Source organism: Thamnophis sirtalis, unplaced genomic scaffold (genome assembly GCF_051295495.1).
Source record: "Thamnophis sirtalis isolate CommonGarterSnake01/CBP01778 unplaced genomic scaffold, rThaSir2_p1.2 scaffold_4, whole genome shotgun sequence".
NCBI classification, from domain to species: Eukaryota; Metazoa; Chordata; class Lepidosauria; order Squamata; family Natricidae; genus Thamnophis; species Thamnophis sirtalis.
Window position 1 is genome coordinate 85,992,631 of NW_028261384.1, and position 10,857 is coordinate 86,003,487.

General features: G+C 37.8%; 1 protein-coding gene across 1 annotated transcript; it reads right to left on the minus strand.

Moving 5' to 3' along the window:
• Positions 1-322: 322 nt before the first annotated feature.
• LOC106540290 (amine oxidase copper containing 3) lies at positions 323-10,605 on the minus strand. The gene is made up of 4 exons (XM_014055356.2): positions 8,985-10,605; positions 5,809-6,094; positions 5,266-5,395; positions 323-2,714 (listed from the first exon to the last, which is right to left on the minus strand). Exons 1-4 carry the CDS (start codon positions 10,561-10,563, stop codon positions 2,430-2,432), a joined length of 2,280 nt encoding a protein of 759 aa, XP_013910831.2. The 5' UTR covers positions 10,564-10,605; the 3' UTR covers positions 323-2,429.
• Between the last annotated feature and the right edge of the window lie 252 nt (positions 10,606-10,857).

Here is a 10,857-nt window from a genome sequence, read left to right on the forward strand (position 1 = left end):
TCACAACATCTCTCAAAATTTCATTTATCGCATGTTATCCAGAAGTTTCCATCACATGTGAAGGTAGTTGATGTAGTTTTTCTAATACAAATAAACATAAATTAAAGCAGGGTTTTTTTTGCCAAATTGTTGTTTAATTAGGGTTGAAACTGGTGCTGGTAAATTTAATCTGATGCTAAAATGGCATGAAGTTCAGCAAGGATATCCAAGTTATCTCTCAGAGGATTATTTTGATGAAATTTTTGTACATTCCTAATGCAAACAAAAATACTGATACATTTTTTTGTACTGGAAGAATCAGAAGTGTATTACCACAATTAGGAAAGGCCCAATTACTCAACAGTTTATTTTAATAGAAAGTAAAATGCAACATTCTTCCCAATGCATATTTAATACAACTGTTTCAGCTATTTTAAAAATAATAAATTTTCAAATACAAATACAAAACAAATATTAAACAATGGAGCATAAATGAACATTTTAATGACAATTACTACATTTACTTGACTGCATCATTTAAGAAACTTGTCTTAAATTTGAAATGGTTTTCTTCCTCTCTCCTCTTCCCTCAAAAAGGGAAAAGAAGTTATGAAATAAATGTACAGAATAGTCAAAAATCTTAAGCAATACCCACTCAGCATCCCTACCTTGGCAAACTGACATGCTGGAAATTCTCTCCCAACAGTTTTTATGCAAGAACGAATGCCTACAAATTAAAAACAATTGCCTAAAATAAGGCAGCTTGTTGATAAAATTAATTGAACCACTATCTGCACACACAACTTTTTCCTTCTCTCTTTCTCTCTCTATCTTTGACAGATGGCTCATGCATTATTTTCCTTCTTTCCTCCAGGGAAACAGCAAAAAGGAAGGTTAGAAAGGGGAAACAAATATGGCCTGGGATAGAAAATGGAAGAGTCAATAGAAGGAAAAAAGAAGAAAAAAACCTGTAGTTATACTTCACATAAAAGGCTAAATTCACCAGCAAGTGTCTCAAACAGGTAGTTCTCATTTCAACATCTTTTCTACCATTATCAATAATACAAGAAAGTGCGCTGACCTAAACTCCATCAGTGTTGTGTGTGTGTGGAGGAGAGGGAGATACATACTAATTTTCCTATTGAATTTTTTATTAAATAATTTTTTATTAAACAATTGATTTTTTAAAAATTTCTGGATTTTCCCCTCTCCTAATTGCTAATTTCCTTTCATTGTTCTGAACATAACAGGATACCTAGGAAAAATGCCATGTCTGTAATATCATGGGAAGCCAACTACAATTCCACAGCGGAAGAGCAGTCTTCAGTAGTGATAAGTTCTGAAAGCAACTGTAGTCAGCTGATTCTGCAGCTGGTGTCCTGGCCACTATTCCATGATTTGTCAGGAATTCCTGTGCAAAAACCAGATGGCTTTTGAATGTGCAGTGCATTCCTACTTGAGAATGGACCCTCCAATCCATTCATTTGTATCCAGCATTTCAATGTTAAAAAGAACACAAATCATGGCTGGGCTTCTCGCAATAGCAATAGCAGTTAGACTTATATACCGCTTCATAGGGCTTTCAGCCCTCTCTAAGCGGTTTACAGAATCAGCATATTGCCCCCAACAATAATCCGGGCCCTCATTTTACCCACCTCGGAAGGATGGAAGGCTGAGTCAACCCTGAGCCGGTGAGATTTGAACCGCCGAACTGCAGATAACAGTCAGCTGAAGTGGCCTGCAGTACTGCACTCTAACCACTGCGCCACCTCTGCTCTTTCACAGGGATTGACATTATCATAGGAAACAAGCATTTCATGTTATACTGAAAAAGATTGCTGGGGTTGGAGCTGGTAGGAGAATGAGAAAACTTTTGGTATAGTAAGCCCTTGCCCAATTTAAAGAATTTCTTCTCCAAGTGGATGAAAATAGTGTCCACATGCATGATAGGTATAAAGACTTTTGACCTGGAATTACAGTTTAATAAACTAATCATCTTTCTATACTTGGAGATTTTAAAAATCAGTATATTGCTATGATCATTTGAAAGCATTTAGTGCATTCTAATTATTATTTATCTGAGCAAGTCCTTGCTGGATTATTTCTCTAATATGCAAAGCAAATGATATCCTACCTCAATTTAGATCACCACTAATTTCCATAAAGTGAAAACCTATACATACTAGAAAATTTAGAATATTAGGTTCAAAACCATAATGCGTAAAAAGCCTGGGTAAAACATCTGATTGTCAGTTGAAAGCAGAAATTCTCCATTGAATTAGTCTAAAAAAAAATCCCAACTTCAAATTGAAAACAGTGAGAGGTGGCCAAAAGTAAGGAATAGAATAGACAGAATAGAAATGTGGAAGTAGGCATGCTCAAGCCAGTCATTCTTTAGCCTTTGCATTTTTAAAAAAGTTAAGCCAGAGTATAAATGTGGATTCTTCTTGTTATGGATTTGTCAAGTTTTCAAAGCCATTGTAAGTGAAAGGAGGTAGGCTGGGAAAACATGTAACTGTTTGTTGCAAGCAAGCAATTTGGTTGATATCACATTTGCCTGCATCTTCGTCCTCTCTGAAGTAGATGCTGTCAAGGGAGCTGCTAGAAGGATCAACATCAAAATAGTTATAAGGACGAAGTAAGAAGCCTACTCCGTTGCCAACTGTTACAGTAGTGGGGATGTCCTCAGAATGTGGCACATGTAAAAATCCAACTGAGATCCAGGCCACAAGATCCTAGGAAGAGAAAAGGAAAAAGAAAAATTAGCAAGAATTAGCAAGATTTACGATTAGCAAAAAAAAAAAAAAAAAAAAACCATTTAGCCATGAGACTTTTCTGATAATATAGAACACAGTTGCATTTCATGTAATTATATCGCTTCTAAATGATGGTTTTCTTGAAAACTGGCTGCCTCAAATGAAGTTCAGTTCATATTGTTTGTTCAGATGATCTGCAACTAGATTATAATTCATTCATGCATCAGACATACAAGTGCACTGTCAACAGAACAACATTTTGTTATTTTTCTTAACTTCCTCTACTGTATACTTCTTATCTGATTCCTTTCTTGATTGATTGTATTACTTTTCCATTTATTTAAATGAGCTTTTGGTTCTCATTTGTATATTGTGCAAATTTTAAGAGAAGTCTTTTTGCCTTGAGCAGTTTTTCTGATCACATAGAACTCTGTGTGTGTGTGAGAGAGGGGGGGGCTGCAAGATGTTTAGTGTAGCACTACCCCATTGCGTACAGAGGGACAAGGCTTCCGATTGTGACACTGTGCCTACCATCTTCCATATTAGGCTGAACTTAATGATGTTCCTAAATTTTACATTAAGCAAATTCTTCAATGGAGTATTATAGTGCTGATGTCCTAGTCTGAGATATATTTATTAGCTGGATAACTTTTAGATGTCAGTTTTAAGATAGCTCTCCCTTTTCCAATGCTAAAATAGAGTTTGTTTCTTAATCTGACCCATGTGTTTTGACCATTTGACTGGACTGATCTCACTTCTTTTGGCTACTTGAGCTCATGCAGACTTGTTATCTCTTAAGTTGCTAAATTTGCTATTTGTTCTTTGGAGTCTTTATAATTTGGCCTCAGGGAAGTTCATGTTTTAATTGGCTGCCCCCACCCCCCAAAAAAGTTTCCAAACCTGGCTTTAAGAGACAAATCAGTTCAACTAAGAGATAAATGGTGTAGGATCAGCTGGTGCTGATGCAACAGATCTTCCTCTTGGTTTGCTGTATAACTCCTTCCCACCAGGCTAATTTCTTAATTTTAAACATGGATGTATTGTTTTGTTTATAATTTAACAGAATAACTGGTAGGTGTAGGGAGAATCATCTCTAATCCCATACACTCTTGATATCTTGAAGAAATGGCTATTCACCTTAACTTGCCTGCCAATATTATTTACTTATTTTAACTATGTATATGGCTACCCAAATTGCAAATAACAACTTTGAATCACTGAGGATTAAAAATACAAAATGAAAGAACTAATAAAAATAAAGCCACAAAATCACAACAAAACACAATACAACCAAGGCCAAGCCCAAATTACATAACATTCCCAAATTATTTCACATGTTCATTCAATTCCCTTGCCCAGGGGACAAATTGGTATTGAAGGCCTTACAGCAGGCCAACAGGGCTGAGCCATCAAAATCTGGTTCAGAGGGTAAAGCTGGGAAAGGGGGCAAATGAAGGAAATGGGGTAGAAGCAGTTATGGGTTTCAAATTTTTTTAGAACCTCTTCTGAAGGTGTGGCCTGCTTTGTGGGAGTGGCTTGCCAGCCATGTGACTGGGTGGCTATGGCCAACTTGTAAAATGTGGTGAAACTCACTTAACAACGCTCTTGCTTAGCAACCATAATGTTGGCTCAGAAACTCTGGCATTTGAAGCTGTCAAGTTACAAGACCCTTGCACCCCTAACCTTTAGAAAAAACCTCAGGGGTGTTCAAACTTGACAGCTTTAAGACTTGTGGACTTCTGTACCGAATTTACAACCTAAATGTTGGAGATGTAATTGTGTTGATGCTACATATTATCATATATGGTGGACTTGCAAAAAGGTCAAAGCATTTTGGATAAAAATATGGTGGATTATGCAAAATATTTTTAAAAAGAGGATAAAGTTTACCCCTCATTTTTTCTTGTTAGGTATAACTACTGATTGTACTGTTATAGAGACTAATTTGATTTTGAACCTAACAACGGCAGCAAGACTGTTGGTGGCACAGTACTGGAAGAAGGAAGAATTGCCTACTATTCAAGAATGGACGTTAAAAGTAACAAACTTATCAGAGATGGCTAAAAATAAGGGAGGTAAATATTTGTAAAAGCTTTTTAAATTTTCAATAAAAAAAGACTTGTGGACTTCAACTCCCAGAATTCCTCCTCTCGCTCTTCATCTTGATGATGTGTGGATGGGCGGGGGAAGGAATCTGGAACCGGTTTTAAACGGCACTGTAGATTTGTGGAACTTTTTCTATAGAAGAGGTTAGAACTTGCAGGAACCCACCCCTGGATAGAAGTATCTCTTCATGACTTTGACTGGCTTATCTGTGAGACTGGAGACCTGGTGATTAAAGAGGCAGCTCTTCTAACAATTGAATATAATAGTTTCATGGACACTGTTTTTTACTGCTTACAATATTTTCTTTGAACTACAGGCCACATCTCAAGATTCACTTCTCTTGAAAATTCGGTAGTGCTGATTTCTTCTTGTTCATGTTTCAACTCCTCCATGTAAAGCATAGTTGGGTCATCTCGCCACTTACCTCATTGACTATGGTTTCATTGTCTATGAAGTTTGCAAAGGTCACCAGGGGATCCCATGGATCATTCTGGTTATAGATGCAGGTGCTTGTTAATTCTTCCTCTTTCTGCTTAGTGATAGACAGCTTGTACCTAAAGTGAATATAAAATAGGAAAAATGAGAAAGAAAATGAGAAATGAGAAAGAAAGGAGGGGGAAAACCCATCAGGATTTTATCGTGCTCCTCAGCTGTGCAAACTAATTCTCTAATTTTCTTAATTCTTTAAAAGATATAATACAATGGGTATGACCAGATGATCATGGTGATCATTTGATCCTGTTTATGGATTGTATTAATTCAATTGTATTGCTTTTTAAAAGTTTTTAAAATATGTTTTGATGGTTTTTCTTTTTAAATTGTTGTAAGCCATCTGAGTTATGCAGCTGATCAATGTACATCAGACAAATGAATAAATTACAACTCATTTTCCCCTGACATCATTCTTTAATTTAAACAAGATGCTATTTATCTAAAAGGCAAACATAAAACTATGATAGGGACCTACCTGCCCCAGCTGATGGCCTTCTCCATGGGGCTTCTTTGTGGTAAGTGCTTGCCTGCAAAGCTGATGATCTGGATGCGATAGCTCTGTTTGTGGCCCCACTGGTTTTCATTGTTAGAACTGAAAAGCAGGTACCGTGGGATTTTGCCATCAAGTGGGAAAGCAGCTTTTTCTTCTGTGTCCAGGACTTGCTGAGTGAGGATTGGTCGCTGGATTATATGCTCTGGGCTCCAAGGGGCCTGCACAGATTCATATGTCATGTCAAGATCCACCAAAGAGTTCTTGACTCCTAACCAACAATAAAAAAGAATGAGACAAACACTTCCTGTTTTGTACTCCTGCCTAAGGATACGCCTACTTAGAAACAATGGATCAAACACTGGTCAATTTGAGACTGTGGACAGAATGGCTTATCTTATGTTTGGGACAGTTTATTGCAAATTCACCATACAGCCTTGTTCAATTACTGTTTCTCCAGCATCTGTGGCTAAACTATACATTGGGAACAATGGAAGCCTACTCAGACAATTGTTATAACATCTTACACTACGTTATAGATCTCCTTCTTCCTTGCAAACAAATGTCAACCAATAAAATCTTTGTCCTAGGTACCTGTTCTGTTTGAAAGATAACATGAGAGATCTTTTCAGAGGCCGCTTTGAAATTCCCTTCTCCCAATGATGATAGATCTGAGCTCTATCTGTTTTCTGTGACCTAACATGTGAAATACCATAATTATTTATATTGTACAATCTTTTTGTCCCGTTTATAATAGCTCCTATAGTTATTGTGATATGGATAGTCTTCAGCTGATGGGACCCAGATGAGGTATATAAATTCCATCACTGGTACAAAACTCTTCTTGGGTAACATGGCAGGATGTATTATTATATATTTTTTATTCCATGGGCTGGTTACATATGTACAAATGCGTTTAAATTGCCATAGGTTCTAATAGCTTGAAGTATAATGATAAACAAGAGAGAAACCAGTTTGGTTCATATTTTAAGGAAATATATACTTTGGCCTTGCACAGTAATAATAAAAAAAATACAAAAAGGGTATTACCAGGAAAAGTGCATATAGTGTTATGCTTATTAATAAAAAGTAAGATGTACAAATGCACTTACCAGGAGAAAATGGTTTGCAAAAATCTGCATGGTAAAACCATGGATTAACATGGTGTATTAGGAGGAGTGGTTACAATTCTGAAGGTTTTGTTTTTTAAATTACATACTTACACAAATGGATTGTAATGAGTTCCAGGATGGAAAAATACAAAATTGAGCAAAATGAAATTGGCCAATTTCTGTGTCCTTGGCTTAAAAGTGGACACTAGTTGGGCTTTGCCCAGAAACTCTTGCCAATCTACAGTTAATCACCCATGGAGATCTATATTTAGAAAATCCTGGAATTGATCAATGTTATTTTCTGCACACAAAATAAGAACAGAAGAGATGAGATATACTTTCTCTGGATTCTACTCTTTCCAGGTTAAGGACAAAGGTAAAACTTCCTCAGATTTAAAGAATAAACTGTGGAGATTGTCACACTAACACTATCTCTTCTCACAAGAAGGGAATATAGTGAAATACAGCTTTTGGAGGCAAAAGATTTTCCCATTTACAGGATGAAACTAATCGAGAATTATGCCATCTGCATATAAACTTATATCATAATGACACATGCATTGTCTCCTCCTCACTGTATCCAGTTGTTAAGATTAGTCACTGTTGCTTATTTTGTTATGTTGCTTATTTCACACATTTTGCTGGCCCAGAGCAACTCCTTAGTACTGAATGACATAAGCCATTGAATACCAATCCATTGTAGCTTCTTGCCACATGCATGCAGAAGGGTATCCAAGCAAGGGTGCACAATTATTTTCATGAGGACCATGCTGGGCTTTATCATCTGCCACCTTCGTTCCAGACAAATACGCAGAACCAAGGCAATCTAAGCTTCACACAAATTAAATTTGACTTTATTGTATTTCCATTTAAATATAATCATGATTTACAGAAGATTAATATTATCCGAAACACTGAATAAGGCATTATTTATTCACAATTAACTTTTACAATGCTGTGACAACTTCTGAGACCACAGCTAAGTATTTCAGAGAAAGGCATTTGGCCCTGCAACTGAGGCACAGAAGCAACTGCTGGAGAAAGGAATCCACATATTTGATAATCTTTTGGATTCGTATCTGCTTTTATGATAAAGGGCCCAGAAGGCTATTCTCTCTTGCTTAATTCTTAGCATAGTACCATTCCACATCTCAGTTTTCAAAGTAAAGGAGAAACAACTTTTTTACAGATAGTCCTCAACTGACAACCCAACTGAGCCTAAAATCTCTGTTGCTAAGCAAGAGTGAAGTGAGTTTTGCCCCATTTTACAACCTTTCTTGCCACAGTTGTTATCACTCTACTTGTTAAGTTAGCAATATAGTTGTTAAGTGAATCTGACTTTGCTTGAAAGAAGTTTGCAAAAGTATCATGTGCTCATGTGACCCTGGGACACCACAACTGTCATAAATATGAGTCAATTGCTAAGCGTGTGACCTTTGATTATGTGATCATGGGGATGCTGCAACAGTCATATGTGTGAAAAATGGTCATAAGTCATTTGCTTCAATGCCATTGTAATTTCAAATGGTTGCTAAATGAGAAATGGGATATACAGGTAGTATGTTATAAGTCGAGGGCTACCTATATTTAACTCTTTCAGCTTAAGTCTCTCATAACTTTGTTCAAGAGCTGAAGACAGTATAAATAGAGCCTCTTCCTCCATTTCCCTCCGCTCCTTCCAAAAAAACAGCCCTGTGAGGTAGGCTTTCATAGTTTAAGGTGAACTTAGCTTAAGCTTATCCACTTCCAGTTCAACTTTTTAACCACTAAACCACATTAGTTGGATCATTCATCACTTATACCAAAATAAATTTAAAAAATGATTTTGACTGAATGAAAATAATTTGAATTTCTAAATCCCCCCTCTCGTTTATCTACTGTATCTTCTGCATGCTAAGTCACAGAAAGCTCAGGATTTATTTGGAGTTCCATACAAGGCAACCTAGACCTGTAGCAGGAGAAGGCTGACCAAACTACCAGCCCTGATATAACCTGTTATGTTTTAATAGAATGGCAGTTTGTGGGAGTTAGGAAAATATAAGAACCTACCTTCTACATCCAAGTCAACTTTGTAGTTTATCAGATGGTTGTGCATGGTTCCAAGTGTGTACTCCCCAACCTTGTTTCCATACTTAGTACCACCTTCCATAAAAAATGAAGAGCTGATGTATCCTGTAGCATGGACCTTGACTTCTATAGCACCATTTTGATAGAATACAAAATCCCAGACATAGTCATAGTTAATGAGGGTAGAAACAGTCCTTAAAACCAAAGCATATTTGGGTAACCCCTCATAGTAAAAAGAGCCAAAATTGGAAAAATGGCGACGCAGAGGGACACCCATGTCATGTTCAAAGATGCAGAAGGAGTTCTTGTTTAGTTTGGGAGTGTCAGAGTCTATTAGGTAATGCCGATTCACATAGGTGGCCATGTAGGGGCAGTCCACACCCCGGACTAGTTCATAAGAAAACTTGCCAATTCCAAGGCTACCATCCATGTATCTGGTCACCATTCCTCCAGGACAATTGGAACCATAAGTGGCAAGAGCTTCTTGCAGACTCAACTCATAGACAATCCTCTTATCATTAAATCTGATATTGAAAAGACGTGGCCCTGTGTTCACATTCATCCCAAAGGTAAACTTCCATGACTGATAGGTAACATGGCTGCCAGTTACAGTATAGCGCTTTCCTTGGGTCTCAAATTGAAACGGGCCTGAAAAAGCTACTGGTTCAAATCGCTTCCTGGAAGCATAGTCCATCTGCAGCTGACTACTCTTGATTCTTGCCTCCTTCACCTGTCCATTCTTGAACTCTTTTTCCAGATGGGCCATATCCTGGTAATATTGCCCATTATAGAATACTTTCCTCAACTTCCATTCAGAGATGTTCAGACTGCTGTGATCCACCAGCATCTCCAAGCCAATAGGATGTATGTAATATCCACTGCCAATCACATTCTGGAAGAGGACAAACCAAGTGGCTCTTTCACCAGACTCAAATCCTCTTGGAGCTGTGGTTAGAGTAGCTAAATCAGACATCTCATAATTGCAGCACATTTTGAGGAAGTTGGAGGTGTTGAAGAGCTTATGGAAAATGAACAAGTCAATGTCTTTATATTCTCTCTCAGTCACGGGTCTGCTGTAATAAGGGACCTTCTTGCCAAATTTCCGCACTGTAATATCTCGATGGTACATTGGATTTGGAAGTGGACCTACTACAAATTCTGTAATGTTTGGATCTGACTGACTTCCAAAGTATACCACAGCCAGTGCCTGCCGAGGTGGCTCTTCCCTTCCACGATCAAGGAAGCTCAGAACTTTTGCTTTAGATGGGAAGTACACATCCACATAGTAAATGCAATTATCTGGTGGTTTTGCATGAAATGCATCCTCCAGGTACACCCCGAGATTCTTCTTGAGATACTTCACCACCTGAGTCATTTCATCAGCTGTCAGATCAGCAAAAACCTCACTTTGTTCTCTGTTGGGCCCCTCGGAGGAAATTGGTAGTTCAGGGTAGACACAACTGGTGGCTTTCTTTTCCTTCTTTGTCAGCAAAACACAGACTAGAGCAAAAATTGTAGCCAGAGCTAGCACCAAAACGGCAACTAACACTTTCATGTTCATGTTAGAGTAAAAGCAGCAGTGATAGCACACAGCCTGTCTGTGCTTTCCTTACAGGAAAGTGTCTGGGTGGGGGGAATGAGAGGAAGAAAAATTATTGCTCCATTCAGAGAAAGAGGAGGGACCTGAGCTAAGGATGCCCTGTGGGCTTCACAAAAGACCATAAAAAGGCGGATTTCCATTTGGTTTCTTTTTCTCCCACACTCTTTCCCTTCCTCCCAGCATTTTTTTCTGTATCTGCTTTGATACTAGCCTTATAAGCTGTTCTGGATCAAGGGTGCTCTGGGAACGTACTGG